General features: G+C 42.7%; 1 protein-coding gene across 1 annotated transcript; it reads right to left on the reverse strand.

Annotated features, from left to right (window-relative positions):
• Nucleotides 1-588: 588 nt before the first annotated feature.
• On the reverse strand, nt 589-20,296 carry TEKT4 (tektin 4). The gene is made up of 6 exons (XM_073361773.1): nt 19,655-20,296; nt 9,016-9,086; nt 6,027-6,170; nt 4,978-5,200; nt 2,747-2,901; nt 589-929 (listed from the first exon to the last, which is right to left on the reverse strand). The coding sequence occupies exons 1-6, from the start codon at nt 20,186-20,188 to the stop codon at nt 713-715; spliced, it is 1,344 nt and encodes a 447-aa protein (XP_073217874.1). The 5' UTR covers nt 20,189-20,296; the 3' UTR covers nt 589-712.
• Nucleotides 20,297-20,622: the final 326 nt, after the last annotated feature.

Consider the following 20,622-nt stretch of genomic DNA (forward strand, 5'->3'; position numbering starts at 1 on the left):
ACATTTCACTATCTATCCATATACACTACTTCCATTGATGCCAGTGAAAATAGCATGAAAAGATCAAAGGTAGACTCTGATAGTGGTACAGGCAGTGAGAAAAAAGAGCATTCCCTGTTCACTAGCTGTTTAGCTTCTCTTTAAAAGTAAACTGAATTGGTTTTGATTGGTTAAAATCATTTCATTCAATGCCAGATTATACATCCAGGTATCATGGGTTTGCTATGTGTAGTTAGTATTCAGACTGTCACATGACTGTGAAAACTACAATTTTACTTTCATAACCCTTGGGCAGCTTGAAACTAAAATCTATTTAATCTGTTTCCTTACTGAAGTGTGCATTCTTCTATTTCCCAAGCACACTTATTTGTTCACTGTAAAGTTGCTTGAAAACAATGGAGCTAGAAAAGCCTTTCTTTGTTCCAAAACCCGCACGTTCATTTATTTGATCTGAGGAAAAAAGCCCTGAAACATCACATACTGTATGAACTACACACGCAAAAAGAAAACAGAGATCAAATTTTAGGTGGAATGCAACTGCAAGAACCACAGCCAACCGTGATGTTATGCTTATGCATTTTTATTTAAATAAAGGAAATTAACAGCCAATTATGTTTCTTATTGACTATAATATTACACACTTATTATAAAATTAAATATCTTTGGTTAAGATTTTCTACCAATCTTCACATCATTAATACAGAGAGTATTGCTACTGGTAACCTGCTAGTTTAAGGACAACAGGGTATCGCGTGCGATGGGCCATGCACTTCTGCCTATCAATAAAAATGCTGTTCGATTTCACAGCTATCTCCTTCTCCAGACTCATCCGCGTGTCTTCCAGGTTCCTCAGAGACTGTTCAGCCTCCAGTAGTTTCTGCTTCAGAGACTCAATGGACTCTGTCAGTTCTTCAACTTCACTGATCAACCTGAATAGAATTAAATAAGTAATCAAAATTAGAGGAAGGCTCCAAAGGCATGTGAGCTGTTATAGTTCTCTGGTTAGCTGTCTTTGTTCTTCTGAAACTCAACAGCCCAGTAATTGGGTGTTAGTCTGTACAACGGCTAGCAGGGCCTGGTGGGTGCTATGGACTTTGGGCTAAAGAATTATGAAATGAAGCTGCTCTCCGAGCTGTGAATGAAGTCTCTTCCAATAAACATAAAGCTAGGACTAATTTCAAAACGACTGTAATTATAAAGGTCTCCTAAAATTTACATTGTAAAAAATATGCTCAACAAACTCCAAGATAACCTTTCCCCATTTGGAATAGTCATGAAAGAATGATATGTTGTCCTAGATACTATTCCATTCTGCAAGCATCCTATGTTAACAACTGAAGGGCTAAAGATGGTTTAGATGACTGACTGATTTTTGACTGTCTGAACGTTCATGTAAGCCCAAATTTTTACCTCTGCTCGCTGGTGTACAACTGGAGGAACTACTGAAGCCCCTAGTGTTACTCCAGATGTACATTGATGTAAGTGAGATCACCACACGTTCCTTAGGTTCTTTTTAGAATGAATTGTAGAGAAGAGTTTCAAAGCCATAAAAGGCAGTTAGGTGCACGACTCTCATTGAAAGTTCCCCCCAAATGTTTATTTCTTGGGAAAAGGGGATGCTATATATAAGGGGTATGTATTGGGGGGAGAGGAGTAAAGTGAAACAATATAAGGCCCCATTTCAGAAAAACAAACACATCGCTATTCAGCAAAGCACTTAAGCATGTCCTTATATCCTATTAGAAGCAATGCACATGTTTAAGAGCTTTGAGTAGGGATGGTTTGCTGAATCAGGGCCTAAATGAATGTGTCTGAGATAGCATAAAGCATTTGAATTAAGTAAAATGATCGAATCACTATACAGAGGAGAGAAGCAGCATATTGGCTTTGAATGGTGTATATTTTTGCTATAACCACCTGGGAAAGCTGATCACAAATTTTCCTAAGGGCAGGGGAAAAAAAACACACGTGGGAGAATCAATGACAAGCACAATAATGAGATCAAGAGTAACAAATTACATTCCGACCTTTAATTTGAAAGGATTTATTGCCCTCCAGTTTTTAAATGGATTATTACTGAAAATCGAATGCCATCAGCTAGTTCTTTGGAGGAGCTGATGAGTTTTCTCAGCTTCTAGAAATGCACAGCCCATTTACATTCGCAGTGCTTGAAGCGTAATTGATTCACCACATAATCCACCTCCCAGTGAACCTCTGCCAAGAGCATACCGTCTGCAAATTATCTACAACCTGTCAGGTTATTTTGGATCAGTTGGATAAGGTAAAGACCCCCACTGTTCAAAGAAGAAAGCGGACAGATATGTTTATGGATTCTCTATTTATAAACATTTTGGACCTGATTCAGATCTTCTTTACGCTGATTTCAATGGCATAACTCCCAGTTCACATCAGTGAAAGGTATTGGAATCAAGCCCAGTAATTAAGTGCTGAAGGCCACATGCTACAAAACTAAATGTCAACATATTTCATACAACAGTGGCAGTGACATTGTTAAACTTGGGGATTAGATAATTGACATTTCAGAACTGGCATCAATGGGTAAAACTCCATTGAATCTATGTCAACCCATTGAAGTCAATGATACACACATTCACAATAACACCTTATTGTGAATGGGTAAACCATTTATTTCTTTGCCACTGTATGTCTCTGCCAGGCAGAAGTTCTCTAAAAATGTCTTTGATATAATTGGGGTCTTTAATGACTCTCTCTTTAATGTGTTTACCTGAATTGTGCTGGATCTCTGCAGAGCTCAACGTTGGGCCTAAAAGATCTGTCGTACAGCCTTGTCTGAGCCACTTTCAGCGGAGCTTCTTTGTCCTTAATAGCTTGTTTGAGAGCAGCAATGTTGTTTTCTTGATCTCCAATCTCTTTAAGAGTCTGTTTGAAGAGAATATCCATGAAAAAAGACAAGTTTAAGACAATAAATTTAACTTATATGGTACTATTAGTGTGTATAGCACTTTACAGACATTAAATGATGGGGCCTCTTCATGCTCCCAAGGAATCAACAGTAGTTTTGCTCCTGCTAGGTAGCCCGTTGCTGCCAGAATTTGGGAGGTGCAAAGGCCCTATAAAGCTCTTTTGTCTCCTTATCTCTGTTCCTACACTGAGCAGAGTGAAAAGTATGATGTCCATTTTAAAGAGAAGCTGAAGAATTTTTGCAGCTGATTAAATACTACCGTCTATTTGTACTCTCATCGGAACCTGTTCATGGCACAATCCGTCTCGGTGAATTATTTCTGGCACTGCAATTAATGTAAATTACTCAAAAAGTGACAGGCTATTTTAAATTAGATCAGAAAGATTACCTATGCTTATGTTCACAGATTTCTGGCATTAGTGAAGCTGAAATCACTATGAAAAGAATCAGGATTTCTCACTTTATCTACTTTAAAACCAGTGAACTCCACTGACTTTGATGGAGTTACTCCAGAATTAAATCAGTGAAAATGAGTAGAATCAAGGCCCATGAATCTGTATTTCTGATTTTTTTTTTTTTACAAGGTATTACGCATTTTCACAGAATCATTCAGTCATGAGTTGCTGAATGTCAGTTTGTTGCACCTTTGGACTTTAAGGAGAAAAAACAAAATGGAAATTAACATTAATGCCCATAGAACTTCAGTAGTATTACAGTGGATGCCGTTAAAAAACAAGTATCATACCAATGGTATTGTCCTTACACACAGTAGGTAATACATTTAGAATGCACAGTGTACCATGCTAAATGCTCGCTTTTTAAGAGTATAATAATAAAAATAATCTTGGGAAGCAACTAGTGCAGTGGTTCCCAAACTTGTTCCGCCATTTTGTGCAGGGAAAGCCCCTGGCACGCCAGGCTGGTTTGTTTACCTGTCGCATCCGCAGGTTCGGCCAATCGTGGCTCCCACTGGCCACGTTTCACTGCTCCAGGCCAATGGGAGCTGCTGGAAGCGGTGTGGGCTGAGGGACGTACTGGCCGCTGCTTCCAGCAACTCCCATTGGCCTGGAGCAGCGAACCACAGCCACTGGGAGCCGCGATTGGCTGAATCTGTGGACGCGGCAGGTAAACAGACCGGCCTGGCCCACCAGGAGCTTTCCCTGAACAAGCGGCAGAACAAGTTTGGGAACCACTGAACTAGTGGTTACTGGCAGTGATGTATATGATACTGACTACTGTAATCTTCCCTTGAAGAGGTACAGTCACAGTAAAAATGCTCTCACTAGTTTATTAGATATGTTATGGAAAAGGCACCATAATGCACACTACTGTGGATGCTTCTATTTAGGAGTGACATGTTCATAAAAATGTTACCATTTCTCTATCCCCGCCCCCACCTGTCCTCTGCTAGCTCAGAGCTGCCCTTCAATGGGATCCAAAGCATTTTTACTTTGCCTCCAACAACATCTTGAAACATCTCACCCTATTAATAGCTTTTAAATAGGAGTCTATGTTGTATGTGTACGTGTCTTGCATGTACAGCAAGATACACACTGTGTACTCTTCACACATGGATACAGTGGGAAAAATCCACCCTGGGTTAATTCCACTGACTTCAGTGGGGCTACACCTGAGATGAACATTGACCTAGTACTTTACAGATAGACAGGTGGGAAACACCTATTAGATCATAAAGTTCATCTCCTTGCCAGGGCAGGAGTTAGGCCCTGATTCAGCAAAGCACTTAAGCATGTGCTTAACTTTGAGCATGCATTTTAAGTCCACCGTGATTTAGTGATGCAGTGACAATAAGGGAACTTAAGCACACTTAAATATAATCATGTGCTTAGATGTTCTGCTGAATCAGGGTCACAACTGGAAACCCTATCAGATACTAAACTGACACAAAATACTATTCTATACTCTAAATGGACTAAGCAATTCTTCTTTCTTGATCATTCTGCGGTGATGATCTCAATATGTGTGAAAACTAGTGGAAGCAGCTTAGCCAATAAACTCAGGGGCACCCTTACTTTTTTCAAATGATGTTCCAGTTTGTGTTTTGCATCTTCCATCTCTTCACAGCGTTTAGCAAAAGCCTCATTGACAGCAGCGCACTGCAAGTGGAGATCCTCAGCTGTGTCATGAAGGATATTGTCAATCAATAAACGGAGGTTGATGGAAGCCAGTCGCTCTCGCTCTGCCCTATAGATGTTGTCATGGCTGAATTTTGCCCAGGTTTCAGGCGTTGAGGCACTGTAAGGGATAGGGCAGGAATCACTCTCATGAACAACTTTGTTCAAGTTGCAATGGAAAAGAAAAGCCAAAGCAGAACTGTTCCATTTCCTTGGGTTTTATCATCCCATAAACTTTCCTGCTATGGCATGCACCCTTTAATATTACTATAAATAAAACATGGGGGAACAGCAGGTGGGAGTACTCTCACCTGTCCTCTCACTTCTGAAGCAGAGAGAGATACGCTAAATAGAATCATCAGAAGTTCTATCACCTTTAACAAATAGAATAAAGGCAAAACAAAAAATAAGAATCACTCATACATCTTAACTATACTGAGAGTGGCAAACATTGTTAAGACAGCGGTACATAAGCACTAGGATTTCTAGCCAATTAAGCTTTAAACCCATGTCTACTTTATCTACAAAGCAGATTGAAATATGATTCTGTGGTAATACTTTGCCATCTGTTGAGCATCAGAAGGAACTATATAACATTTTGTAAACTACGTTGCAGGAATAGTGATTGGAGGGAAAAAAGTGACATTTATAATAGTTAAGCAATAAAATTCTGTTCTATATAACTTTTCTTTCAACAACTAACCCAGGGCCTTCTGTAATTCAATCTAATCAAGCCTTTGCATTGACTTCAATGGGTTTTGAATAACACCCCACCCAAATGTTTATAACAAATTATTGCTAAGAACTGATATTTTTGCAAATATAATATGTATTTGTTTGGTACAAAATAAACTTATATACAAAAATGGTGTGGTTTTAGCTGATACAGAGGATCCTTTACATCTCAATGGCTTTCCTTGTATAGGTTAATAACAAGTAGTCCTCACCTTTCCTCAAACTTTGATGAGCTGGGATGGAACTGGATGTTGGTGCTCTGATTATTGTATCTTCCACATTTGTCATCAATGTTGTATGTTTCCACCTTATCAGACCAATCCATTTCACAAATCTGCTTGTGATCTCGATTTAATCTAAAAAGGTGAAGATTACCACAAATCAGTGCTGGAAAAATAATACGACCTTGCAAAAACATCATGAAAATGTATGAGTCCAGAGGACAGAGCCTAGGACTTTCAAAGAAAGCTGGGTAGCTAACCCTCCTCCGATCCTTTGAAAATTCCAGCCCAAAATCTATTTCCCCAACCTTGCACAGCAGCACCCTACTACCCACTTCCATCCCTCCGCCCCAACTCTCCTCTGCACTAACTACAATAGCTGGAGGTCTGATGGTGAGGTGCAGAGCTGGACCTGGGGTTTCACAGAGTAATCCTGGTGGACAGGGAGCCCATATGGGAACTCCATAATGTGACCCACATGGTTTTCTTAGTCCTCTTTCCCACTCACCCAAAGTTTTTATCAAGGAGACAGCATGATTTGATCCTCAGAAAACACAGTATAATGACATTAAAAATTAAACCTGTTGCTTTATTCTAAATTAAATCTCTCCTGCCTACCACAATTAATTTAAAGATCTTTAGCAACAGTTAATTATAAAATGTACCATTTTTCTCTCGCCTGTTACCACCAGATGTCAGTATGAACTAAGGAATCAAAAAGTCTACAAATGTTAACCTATGTAATACTACACCAAGACGATCATAAAACAATTATTAATACAAAGTAAAGTCTGAACTCAATAGATCCTGTATTGTGCTTTGATGGAGGTTGCGACACAACAGCCCGTATTCTTCATAGAAATATTGTTATAATATGATTATAGCATAACTATGATATGTTTTGTGCAAGATAAGGCATGTGAGATATCATTGGAAAGGTTATGATTTACTGAATATGATTATCCTATTTGTATGCATGTATCATTTTTGTATCTAAACTTTGGAATATTGACTATACATCTTAACTACAAAAGTGTTTGCCCCTGGGGAACGCCCACCAGACAAAATGCAATCAGCCTGGCTGGCTAGCTGGGGACAAGTCAATGAACCATTAAGGAGAACAATAGGTCTTTGAAGATGCTAATCTCCCACCTTCTGGAGAAGCTTCCTGGGATGCTACAAATGACCTTTGCCTCATGGCTGCTTTGACACTACAGGGTCATGTGGTCATGTCACCTGGTACTGGACTCCAACATAGAATACCAATATTTTTCCACTGTGGGGGGTGGGAATCACACTGAAAGACAAAGGATTCCTGCCATATGTGAATCCTATTTAAGGGAGGGAAGGGAGTTAATCAGGGTTCTTTCTTCACTGAACCCCCGCCCAGGATGACTGCTGGAAACATCTAAAGCTGCAGCAGCGCTGTAATGTGGCTGTGTAGTCGTGGCACCAGCACTGGGAGAGAGCTCTTTACAGCGCTGAAACTTGCAGCGCTCGGGGTGGGGGAGGCGTGTTTTTTCACACCCCTGATCGAGAAAGTTGCAGCACTGTAAAGTGGCAGTGTAGACAAGGCCTAAGAAACAAAGACAAAGGGGGGGGGCGGGGAGAGCTGAGCCCAGGCTGGAAAAGGTGTCTGGCTTGTGAAAGAAATGCCTAAAACAACATTTAGGGTGAGAAATTACTACTTGTAACCAGTTTCTTTAGTGTATTAAGCTTAGTTTGCGTGTTTGTTTTATTTGCTCAGTAATCTGCTTTGATCTGTTTGCTATCCCTTATAAAAACTTAAAATCTATCTTGTGTAGTTAATAAGCTTGCTTTTGTTTTCTCTAAACCCAGTTTGTGGAATTCATAACAGGGCGGGGGGGGGAGGAAACTGTGCATATCTTCCTCCACATTGAGGGAGGAGGCGAATTTCAATAAGCTTACGCTGTATAGTTCTCTGTGCATCACAGACAAAACAATTTTGGGTTTGCACCCCAGCGGGGGTGTGCACTTGAGTGCTGGGCAATTCCCTAGCTGAGTCTTCCCATGCAGAGCTGATTTCAGTATCCATGTCATTCCACAGCTGGTGTGTCCCTACCTATGTGTTTGCTGGAGGAGGCTTGAGGGCTTGGCTCAGCAGGCCAGAGTAAGGGAGCCCAGGCTGATGGAATAGGAGGGGTCAGTGGTACCCCAGTACATCAGGTGGCACCCCGGAGTGGGGGGTAACCCATCACAGAGGTAATTAAACCATTTGAAATTGTTGTGTGATTCCACTTTTTATAAGCATTCTTTATTAAAATAATATTCTGCTTTATATCTAAGAAAATAAGACAAATGCTGGCTGATAAGAATAAAAGATTTTGAAATGTAATGCGTACTATTAATTGCCTCACCTTGAAATACCTTAGAATTTAGTAAACATCTTATCTTCAGACAGGTATATTGTAACATAAATGTAAACACTACTTTTCAAGAGCAAACAGACTTCCATACTAGCAAAGATACTGTCAGGTTTTTTCACTTCCTTAATTCATACTCACATCTGACGGCAACAGCTCAGGGGGCACAAGGGTACTTTTTTCTAACAAACTGTTTAAAAAGAGATTTTAAAATAGCTGTACTATCCCAATGCAATAGAGCAGTGACTTCAACAGAATAAAATGTTTTTACTGTACTTCTACTTAAATGCAATTTTGAGCCATCACAGAACTAGACAGATCTATTTGAAAGCAAGATGAAAAATCTGACCTAATGTTATAGAATAATGGTAACTATTGCTACAAAAAGACATGGCACTTCTCTTACACCACCTGGCTTCCTTACAATGCTGCCTTTCCATATACATAATTGTATCTATTTTGAGGGCTTAAATAGAATGGTAGGTAGTGCATAGGCCTTGTGAATTTCACCTACTGACAGTTGTGTCCATAGAGGTCAGGAATGAATTTGGTCCTATAAATCATTAAGTACTTAGGAACAGTGAAAAGCATCTTACTGCATCTGGTTAACAGCTTGCATCAAAGTTCTCTTCAGAAGTTCTTGTACATTTCTGATAAGTTCAACTTCCTAGATAAAAATATAAAAATTATGATATTCAGTACATCCCATTTTCAGAGACCTTTGCTTTCAACCACTACTGGTGCGTTGCTAAATTGTCCACTAATTATCCATTCTCTTTGTGACACTATTTTTCATTATTGTAAAGACTTTGTCAAGATCTTCCAAGGAGTTAGATATGATTCAAATATAAGGTAGATCAATCAACATTGAATTCACTCAATAAATTACAGGTTTGTGACTAATGCTTAAAGTATTTCCATTCTTTAGAATTTGTTGTTTTAATACTGCATGTATATTAAGAGGAAGGAATATGTTTTATCATATTTAAGACAAGATTTGCAACAGTATAGGCTGATATATAGATGTTGGTGCTAGACCTTTTACAAAATTATTGTATGTTTAAATGGCTTTAAGGCACCCACTGAAAAATAATCTATTGAATTTCAAAGCTTTGTCATATAGGATCAGACCAACTTAGTCCAGAATCCTGCATCTGGTAATGGACAACACCAAGGAATATGGAAAAATCTCATAATGCATCTAGTCAGTTCAACAATGTTGTAGATGGAGGACCAATTGTCTCCTAAAGCCAGCAGGTGATTAGTTTATGCCCTGAAGAGTTGACCCACCTCCTTGATAATGGGACAGATGTCTAAAGCCCCAGGTTGAACTGATGTATCATGCTAATTTCATAATTAAATTTATTTGGATAGGAAACTAAAAGTCTGTATTTTAAAATATCCTTTACTGAACAAGGAAGCATCTTAGGTTGTAAGAAGTTTGCTTTGTTCCTGAAGTGCCATCATACAAGAGTGATGTAGTGGTGGGAGTCTGCTATAGACCACCAGACCAGGGGGATGAGGTGGATGAGGCTTTCTTCCAGCAAGTCGCAGAAGCTACTAGATCGCACGCCCTGGTTCTCATGGGTGACTTTAATTTTCCTAATATCTGCTGGGAGAGCAATACAGCGGTGCATAGACAATCCAGGAAGTTTTTGGAAAACGTAGGGGACAATTTCCTGGTGCAAGTGCTAGAGGAGCCAACTAGGGGGGGAGCTTTTCTTAACCTGCTGCTCACAAACCGGGAAGAATTAGTGGGGGAAGCAAAAGTGGATGGGAATTTGGGAGGCAGTGACCATGAGTTGGTTGAGTTCAGGATCCTGACACAGGGAAGAAAGGTAAGCAGCAGGATACGGACCCTGGACTTCAGGAAAGCAGACTTCGACTCCCTTAGGGAATGGATGGGTAGGATCTCCTAGGGGATTAACATGAAGGGGAAAGGAGTCCAGGAGAGCTGGCTGTATTTCAAGGAATCCCTGTTGAGGTTACAGGGACAAACCATCCCGATGTGTCGAAAGAATAGTAAATATGGCAGGTGACCAGCTTGGCTTAACGGTGAAATCCTAGCGGATCTTAAACATAAAAAAGAAGCTTACAAGAAGTGGAAGGTTGGACATATGACCAGGGAAGAGTATAAAAATATTGCTCGGGCATGTAGGAATGAAATCAGGAGGGCCAAATCGCACCTGGAGCTGCAGCTAGCAAGAGATGTCAAGAGTAACAAGAAGGGTTTCTTCAGGTATGTTGGCAACAAGAAGAAAGTCAAGGAAAGTGTAGGCCCCTTACTGAATGAGGGAGGCAACCTAGTGACAGAGGATGTGGAAAAAGCTAATGTACTCAATGCTTTTTTTGCCTCTGTCTTCACTAACAAGGTCAGCTCCCAGACTGCTGCGCTGGGCATCACAGCATGGGGAGTAGATGGCCAGCCCTCTGTGGAAAAAGAGGTGGTTAGGGACTATTTAGAAAAGCTGGATGTGCACAAGTCCATGGGGCCGGACGAGTTGCATCCAAGAGTGCTAAAGGAATTGGCGGCTGTGATTGCAGAGCCATTGGCCATTATCTTTGAAAACTCGTGGTGAACGGGGGAAGTCCCAGATGACTGGAAAAAGGCTAATGTAGTGCCAATCTTTAAAAAAGGGAAGAAGGAGGATCCTGGGAACTACAGGCCAGTCAGCCTCACCTCAGGCCCCGGAAAAATCATGGAGCAGGTCCTCAAAGAATCAATCCTGAAGCACTTACATGAGAGGAAAGTGATCAGGAACAGTCAGCATGGATTCACCAAGGGAAGGTCATGCCTGACGAATCTAATCGCCTTCTATGATGAGATTACTGGTTCTGTGGATGAAGGGAAAGCAGTGGATGTTTTGTTTCTTGACTTTAGCAAAGCTTTTGACACGGTCTCCCACAGTATTCTTGTCAGCAAGTTAAAGTAGTATGGGCTGGATGAATGCACTATAAGGTGGGTAGAAAGTTGGCTAGATTGTCGGGCTCAACTGGTAGTGATCAATGGCTCCATGTCTAGTTGGCAGCCGGTGTCAAGCGGAGTGCCCCAGGGGTCGGTCCTGGGGCCGGTTTTGTTCAATATCTTCATAAATGATCTGGAGGATGGTGTGGATTGCACTCTCAGCAAATTTGCGGATGATACTAAACTAGGAGGAGTGGTAGATATGCTGGGGGGCAGGGATAGGATACAGAGGGACCTAGACAAATTGGAGGATTGGGCCAAAAGAAATCTGATGAGGTTCAATAAGGATAAGTGCAGAGTCCTGCACTTAGGACGGAAGAACCCAATGCACCACTATAGACTAGGGACCGAATGGCTAGGCAGCAGTTCTGCGGAAAAGGACCTAGGGGTGACAGTGGACGAGAAGCTGGATATGAGTCAGCAGTGTGCCCTTGTTGCCAAGAAGGCCAATGGTATTTCGGGATGTATAAGTAGGGGCATAGCAAGCAGATGGAGGGAGTGATCGTCCCCCTCTATTCGACATTGGTGAGGCCTCATCTGGAGTACTGTGTCCAGTTTTGGGCCCCACACTTCAAGAAGGATGTGGATAAATTGGAGAGAGTCCAGCGAAGGGCAACAAAAATGATTAGGGGTCTGGAACACATGATTTATGAGGAGAGGCTGAGGGAACTTGGATTGTTTAGTCTGCAGAAGAGAAGAATGAGGGGGGATTTGATAGCTGCTTTCAACTACCTGAGAGGTAGTTCCAGAGAGGATGGTTCTAGACTATTCTCAGTGGTAGAAGAGGACAGGACAAGGAGTAATGGTCTCAAGTTGCAGTGGGGGAGGTTTAGGTTGGATATTAGGAAAAACTTTTTCACTAGGAGGGTGGTGAAACACTGGAATGCGTTACCTAGGGAGGTGGTAGAATCTCCTTCCTTAGAAGTTTTTAAGGTCAGGCTTGACAAAGCCCTGGCTGGGATGATTTAATTGGGGATTGGTCCTGCTTTGAGCAGGGGGTTGGACTAGATGACCTCCTGAGGTCCCTTCCAACCCTGATATTCTATGATTCTATGATTCTACCAATACTTAATGAAATGACCTTTCTGCCCTGGAAGCTTGTGCACTGTTATTTATTAGCTGGTCCAATAAAAGATACCACATTTCCTACCTTATTTCCTCCGCTTATTATTTATGGCCTAGACATTAAAAAGAGCTACAGGGCATTAAAAAACTCCTCATTAATGTTGCTATTTTACTCCAATGACAGTCATCTGGCCAGCAGAGAGAGAACATATTTACTATCAAACACTATTCTTAGAACTGTGCTTGCACCAGTTGATTATATTACAATGTTTTAGACAAATAAGGATGTATACAAGCCACTGACACATCAGCTTATTCTCCATAAGAAACAAAGGAGGAAAATAATAAAGAACAATTTATTTTAAACAGAAAAAGGACAAGTCTGATCAGGGTGAAAATGGCATTTTTAAGATTCTGAGATGCACTGTTAAAATGAAACCTATTAAAAAAAGTTGACAGTGTCTCTTTAATAAACTGCCCTTGCAATGAGGAATACCAAGGAAGGAAATGTTACGAGGGTTGAATTGTTAGACAGCACCATTTTGTTACAAATATTTTAAAAGATTTAGCAAGACCCGAGATTTGAAATGCCATTAAAGATAATTGATTTCATGTTGTGTGGTGTATCCTCAGTTTAAATAAAGAGGCAATAGCATTACCTATGATCAATGTGCAATTTAATTGCACAGCTTTGAATATGAAAAGCCTTCCATTACCAATTAATAGGTCTCTTACATGGCAAAAGAGATGCAGTACTAAAATAAAGGAGACTCTTGTTGAATGACCTACAATAAAAGTAACTGCATTTCTGCTGGGGGAGATGTGCACTTAAATAGAATACTTAAGAAATGCAGAAGCAATAGCCATAATCCACGGCAGCCATAATGCTAGTGGGAAGTAGATAAACCTAATGTGCTCCAGACACACAGGTTTAAATAACAACCACTTCTGCATGCTGATCTGCCATATGATTTTTCATGACATTTAAAATAAACTCCATGCTAATTCTTAAGCTGCATAAACTGGCAGAGCAACCTCATGAAACATACAGCCAGAAACCATGTCAGTAACCATGCCTTTTAGCTCTTTGGGAAGGTTTAGGATTCCTGATTTAACTCCAAACCTTAAAGTAGATGAGCTTCCCTCTTACCCTGAAACAGTGTGTGCAAATAAATGTAGAGTATGTTCAAACTAGCAAAAGACACCTACAGGCCCCAAATTTCTGCATTATTACTCAGGCAAAGTTCAGTGGGAGTTTTGCCTGAATAAAAGCCGTGGGATTGGACACTAAATATTCCCGATTAAGGCCCCAATCCTCCAAAATGTATGCATGTGCTTATCTTTAACCCACTAAGTTCAGTGGGCCTGCTCAGTGCCTAAAGTTGTGCACTTGTGTAAATCTTCACAGACTCAGAACTGAAGACATCTTACCACATAAGAGACAGAGGGATGAGTATGATTGAGCTATGTATGATTCATGCTCACCAATGCAAAATGCTCCCCTTCATATCTGTATAGGAAATGGAGCTGGTGTGGTGCTTAGGGTGACCAGGTGTCTGGTTAGGATTAGGGATAGGGTTAGGGAGCCCGCACCCCTGGAGCCCGCACCCCCAGTTATAGCCCTCACCCCTTCCCACACCCCAACCTCCTGCCCCAGCCCAGTGAAAATGAGTGAGGGTGGGGGAGAGCGAGCCACCAAGAGAGGGGAATATAGTGAGAAGGGGGGGGGGGGTCTCAGGGAAGGGGTGGGGCTAGCGGTGTTCGATTTTGTGTGATTCGAAAGTTGGCAACCCTAGTTGTGCTTAAAAAAAGGGGAAGTTTTGCCTCTGCAGCATGGCCCTCTTTCCCCAACCCCAAACCTGCAGAAGTGCCTCCATGTGGCTCCACAGAGTTCAAGGCTGCAGATTTGGAGCAGGCCAGCTGGGATGGGGCAGAGGAGTTGGCTCCCCAGGCCTGCAGGGGAACACAGCCTGGTGCTGTTTGAAATTTCACTGCTTCCGTGAGCATCCATGATAAAGGGAGTCAGAGTCTGGAAGCACAGCTAATTAGGACCAAATCCTGCCATCACTGTGTGATTCCCCATGGGGAGAGGTTTGTGGTTTAACAAGTGGTAGAATATATTTATAGAATGTATATGAGGAAGGAAAAATCAAATCCACAGCTACAAAACTGGTGGTCGTACTGCTGGAAAGGATCCAGGGGTTACAGAGGATTACAAATTGAATATGAGTCAACAATGTGATGCAGTTATGAAACAGGCTAATATCTTTTGGGGATGTATTAACAGGAGTGTCATACGTAAGACCCAGGAGGTAATTGTCCCACTCTACTTGACACTGGTGAGGCCTCACCTAGAGTACTGTGTCCAACTATAGGCACCATAATTTAGGAAAGACGTGGACAAATTGGAGACAGTCCAGAGGAGAGCAACAAAAATGAAACATGGTTTAGCAAACCTGATCTATGAGCACAGATTTAAAAAATCTGGACATGCTTAATCTGGCGAAAAGTAGATTGAGGGACGACTTGATAAGAGTTGTCAAATATGTTAAGGGTTGTTATAACTCTAAGGGTAGTTAAGCTGTGGAATAGGTTTTCAAGGTTGTGGAATTCCATCATTGTCCAACCGGTTCTTAAAAATCTCCAAACGCATGTCAGGGATGTTCTAGGTTTACTTGGTCCAGCCTGAGCAGAGGGGGCTGGACTTGATGACCTCTCAAGATCCCTTCCAGCCCGACATCCCTGTGATTCTATATTACCTTTATTTAGAGTGTGCATGGAACTGTAGTATTAATTAGCTTGAAGACCCTTCATATATTATGAGAGGAAGGGACTATTAAAGGATTTTAGTCACTAGCAGCACTTTTGTAGTTCAGAGGATGACAATAATGTGGATTTGTATTTCTCAGAGTTGTAAGTATCGGACTTGATGGACGATATGTTCTCATTCCAGTCTTTTATGTTCTCATGTATATCTGGTCATCTCAGCTATTAAAATGAAATGTCATGGAATCTAAAAGGATCTCATTTAATTTTCAGTTTTCTTTTCCATAGTTACGAATAATAATCTTCATGACCATCATAAAATGATTGTCAATTTAAAACAAAATGAACATTTTACAGTTTAAAATTTAGTAGGTAATTTATTTTATTACAGGTTTTAGTTTTATGGTGCTATAGATGGTGCTTTCCTAGGTAGAATGAATCTAGTGATCAATCCATCACAATGCATAATTTTGTGCATCTCATTAATATCACTTGGAGAAAATAATGGGAATTTTTAAAAGCAAATGTTTGTGAGTTTCTTAAGCCAGGGTGGTATAAGCAGAGTTTTCTGTTTAAACCAGGGTGGTATTTGGCCCTAAATTAATCAATCTGGAGACTGCATGTGTAGAAATACCATTTGACATGCAAAATATACATACCTGACACATGATTTATACCACCACGTGACAAGCCCATGCTAGTGCTTATAATATAATATTAGATGCAGGCACAAAAAGTTATTAATCTGGCATTACAATGACGCAGAGGAGATTTAGAGTATATGATGAGATGTGCTATGATAGTCAAATACATCATTCAGAGTTAGATGCATGTTTATATTTTCCTGAGATCAGATATTTCACGTGCAGTAGTCTGATGTTGGAAGAAAGAAAAGTGATGTAACTTACATGGATACATCTTTATTCATCATGAAAGACCATTCTGCTCCTTCCTCCAACCTTCCTTTCCTAACTGGAACTGCCCTTAAAATACCTCACTTCAATACGTCATCTAAGCTGATTCACTCCTTTCTAAGTAAAAGTCACCTAAGTACTACACATCTGATTTATATTACTCACCTGAAGATCTTTCACTGAAACATATTCATCCCTCATTATGGTAGTAGTGAAACAGGCAGTATTACATATCACCCTATGTGTTCTCAATATGACTCCTCCCTCTAGGAGAGAGAGGCTGAAACCCTCTATATGACAAAAAGTAGCAGGAAATCTTCCCTCTAGCTACCCCTGGTTTCTTACTGTGGTCACCTGCTAAAGTGACTTCTGCTGGAAGGAAAAGGAAATTACCCTTCCATGCAAAGGGTTTCCTCAGCTTGCGTGTCTGTTGGTGCTGTCTCTATAAACACCATTGCCCAGATCATCAAAGGTATTTACGCTCCTAACTTCCATGTGTCCAAGCGCTGCTGAGAAGGTGCCTATCTTTCAGGGACTCTCATAATACAGGATCTGAACACTGCAGAGCAGAGGAGAGCAAAGGATCCCACATATCAGTGAAAAGGCCCCAAAATGACAGGAAATGGGAGCAGTAACCTGCTCTGCCTGTTTCCACCTCCCCCACATAGCTACAGCTGTGTGGATTTGGGGGGCCAGGGAGTAACCACTCTACTTGATACATCCATCCCCACAAATAACAGATTTCCCAGGGGGAATGAACGGGGCTCCTTGCCAAGCACACCTGGTAGGAGAAGACGTAATCAGCTCAGTTTGCAGCAAGGGAGATTTAGGTTAGATATTAGGAAAACCTTTTTAACTCTAAGGATTTAAGCACTGGAACAGGTTAGACAAACACCTGTCAGGGCAGGCTCAATAGACCTTTCTGCCTCAGCATGGCCTCCTGTGGTCCCTTCCAACTGAACAATTCTATGGATATTAGTGCACTGCCACATCGGGGGTATTGTACCAATGGAAATAAGGTTGGAATGTGCCACGCCTAGTAGGGTAGGGGGGCATGAAATCAGTGAAAAGGGACTGAATTGATTGCACAGACACCCTGGAATTCAATTTCCCCATGCGATCAAAAAACCTCTGCCCAAGGGAAGGTATGTCAGACTCTCCACACAGCTGACCAGGTAGTGTCTTTAGAATGCTGTTTCCCTACCTTTGAGTTTTCACTGGGAGAGGAACATATGGCCCATCGTCCCTTCCCAGTTCCAAAGGAGGAAAAGACAAACCTAGAATGAGCAGCTCTGATCCTCCATTGTTTGAGGGAGGGGTTAGCATGGAAGGTGGTTGGACAGGTGAACAGGATTTGGAACAAATTTTTAATAAAACTGCGTATCTCCTCCAAATCAATATGCAAATGGAAATAAACCCACCAGCAAATCAAACCATTATAAACATGCATTAGCTTTGAAATCTGAGCCATGAGCAGTCAGAACTCATGGCTGAGTGACAAGTATTACTATTCTACGATTGGAAAGAGCAAGACATACAAGATAGAGATTGATTTTCTGGAATGAGAGTGGGGCATTTAGCATAACCAGGTCTTAAAGAGCTGGCAAAGTCACAAAGAATTCACTTCAAATCATTCTATTTGCAAACATCTCTGCTGCAAAATTCATGTATTTCAGTTAACTCTTGCACTGTTGTTGTTGTTCTCATATTATTCATTCGTTTCCCTCATTCCTCTTTGCAAAGGTCATTGGCATGGTAACAGAATCTTAGCTTCTCAAGAGTTCATCTGCTTCTGGTGCTTATGCCTCTTCTGAAATCACATCATTCTTTCTTTATGACAGGTCCAGTTGGCTGTTGATGCTTTGTCATCAGAAACAGAATTACGATTTAAAAAGTGAAGAACTAGCAGCAGCAGCAGATGGGCTCCTTAGAAATGAACTAAGTATCCTTCATAACAGTGAGTAACAGGTGAGTAATACAGGAAATAAGCTATGCCAGATGAATATTTTTGTAAATGTACGTTTGACAAAGTTCTCCATAAAGCGTCAAGAGCCTGTTAAGAGAATTTCTGCTTGATAATCTGGGTATAATCATGTTAATGTTTATGCAACAGAAGGACAGGCCACTATGTTATCCTTTATGCTATTTAATAGTAATTTCATATTTTACTATCAACTAGAATATTCCCATGAACACTGGTTACAACATCTGCATGATCCCAATTAAAGAACTCCTATAATATCCTAATTGCTTCCCATCCACTATGAAGTCCGGCTCTGTTTTTTGTTAAGTACTAATATTGCCGTTTAATCTGGTCAATAACTCGTCCTGAATCAATTTTGGAACCTTCAAAATATATTGGAGATTGCAAAAAACTAGATATTAACTGATTCCTTAGATGCAAGAATAAGGAGCATTCCAGAATGCAAAATGGGTCCAGAATCTGTCCTCAGTTACACCCGTTCAACCATAATTACATTCATGGAATTGTACAGCTATGAGAGTAGAATTTGACCCAACGCATTCTGCACACAACATCGCATTGAAAATCCCAGCATCTCCAAAGCAGATGTTAAAGTTTCTGCTGGAGGCTCTCTTTGGGGAACATGTTCCAAAACAGTTTATTTCATGTTTCAGAGTAGCTGCCGTATTCGTCTGTATCCGCAAAAAAAAAAAAAAAAAAAGGAGGACTTGTGGCACCTTAGAGACTAACAAATTTATTTGAGCATAAACTTTTGTGAGCTACAGCTCACTTCATCAGATGAAAGCTTATGCTCAAATAAATGTTAGTTTATTTCATGTTTGCTAAACTAAGTTTGCCAGAAAAGTATCACCTGTATATACCCTCTGCCTGCCTACGCTGTCACCCCACACAGTTGTCACCCATCTACCTTGTAATCTCAATACTGTATCAATCTTGCAGCATGATAAAGATCCTGCTTTGTGTTGAAACACCACCTCTCTCTTTCTTTCCCTCAGCAGGACAAAAACAATACCATGTACAGGAAGACAGTTATGAGAAGGGTGGCTGGACATTGCCCACCCAAGGGCTACAACTGGCAACTAGCCAAGAACCTAGGGTGGCACTTAACTGGCACCTTATATTTTATATGGAGGTGCAGCCCATGGATGTCTCATGCCAGTATGTGATGCTCCATGTCGATCTCAGAGGCCTCCATTCTGATCTTGCTTGTGTAACCCTCCTGCCAGGTGGAGCTGGCAGCAACAGGGGCCGGATTCAATATCAAGACCAGGACCAAGGGGGAGAGGTAGCAGGCAAGGACCTTTAGTCTCCCCTGGTCCTGCCCAAGCAGTGAGAACCAAACGGTTGGGAACACAACAGGCCACAAGGCCAGGAAGCAGAGCCAGGTCTGTGCTCTGCTGGGACAGGTCTCCATGGGGGGTGATCTCCACAGTCTGTCTACCTTAGGGTACTGCGGCGCTGCCCATCATCGCAGCCCCTGGGCATTTTAGAGATGAGGGCGGCTGCGGAAGGGCCTCAGGGCAGGCCCCCGCCCCACTCACCTTCAGCAGCTCCGTCTCCACCTGGTCCCGAACCAGGTCCCCCGGCTGCCTCCTCTCGCGGCACTGCAGGTTGTCGGTGGCGATGGTGCAGGGCACCTCGGTGGCGTCCAGCGCCCGCTCCAGCCGCACTTTCTGGGCCGCCAGCAGGTCGGTCTCGGCGCTCAGGTCCTCGGTCTCCCTCTGGAGCTCGGCCTTCCAGAAGTGCGTGTCCTGGAGGCGCTGGCCCAGCTTGGCGGTGGAGTCCTCCTGGCTGCGCTGGGCCAGGGCGGCGGCGTAGGCGGCCAGGCTCTGGGACTCGTGGCGGCAGCGCTCGGAGCCGTCGCGGTCGGCGAAGGCCTGGTGGTACTGGGCGTAGTTGTGCTGGTGCCACTCCTCGGTCAGGTACTTGGCGGCGCGGAAGCCGGCCGTGGCCAGGCCGCACGAGGAGTCCGGCCCCGTGTTCAGCGCCGCCTCGTACGCCTTCACGGGCAGCTCGGACACCGGCACCGCCTGCGGCGCCGGCTCCCTGGTCAGCAGCACCCCGCTCTGAGCCATGCTCGCTTCCCGCCGCACAGCGGCCCGGCCCCGGGCACCGCGACCAGGAAAGGCCGCGGCTCGCTGCGGGGCCTTCGAGCGGCGCCGCGCTCAGCGTCCTCCCGTTGCCCCGGCGACGGCGGCCAGCCAATCAGGGAGCGGGTGAACCTTCGGCCGGGAAACCCGAGACCGTGACGGGTTAGCGTCCCGGCCGCGCCCGTCGTTGCCCGGGCGACGGTAGCAGCCAATGGGAGAGCTATGGGCAACGTTCTACGCTGTAGGGAAACTCGAGCCGGGCGGCGGTGAGCGTCCCCGACCCCCCGTTGCCTGGAGTGACGGTGCCAACCAATGGCGTTGCCGCGCCTGAGGAGACGTTCCATGAGAGTGGGAGGGGGACTGTACTCCTGCTCTTAAAGGGCCAGAGGACCTGGTGCAGGGGGAGCAGAGTGTGCCCT

Source organism: Lepidochelys kempii, chromosome 10, assembly GCF_965140265.1.
Source record: "Lepidochelys kempii isolate rLepKem1 chromosome 10, rLepKem1.hap2, whole genome shotgun sequence".
Taxonomy (NCBI): Eukaryota; Metazoa; Chordata; order Testudines; family Cheloniidae; genus Lepidochelys; species Lepidochelys kempii.

Excerpts from the sequence above, each read along its gene's own strand:
- TEKT4 (XM_073361773.1), bottom strand. The coding sequence starts at position 20,188 with ATGGCTCAGAGCGGGGTGCTGCTGACCAGGGAGCCGGCGCCGCAGGCG. Across the intron at positions 9,087-19,654 it reads TGGAGACGGAGCTGCTGAAG|GAAGTTGAACTTATCAGAAA; the intron begins GTGAGTGGGGCG and ends ATTTTTATCTAG. Across the intron at positions 6,171-9,015 it reads CAAGCTGTTAACCAGATGCA|ATTAAATCGAGATCACAAGC; the intron begins GTAAGATGCTTT and ends TCACCTTTTTAG.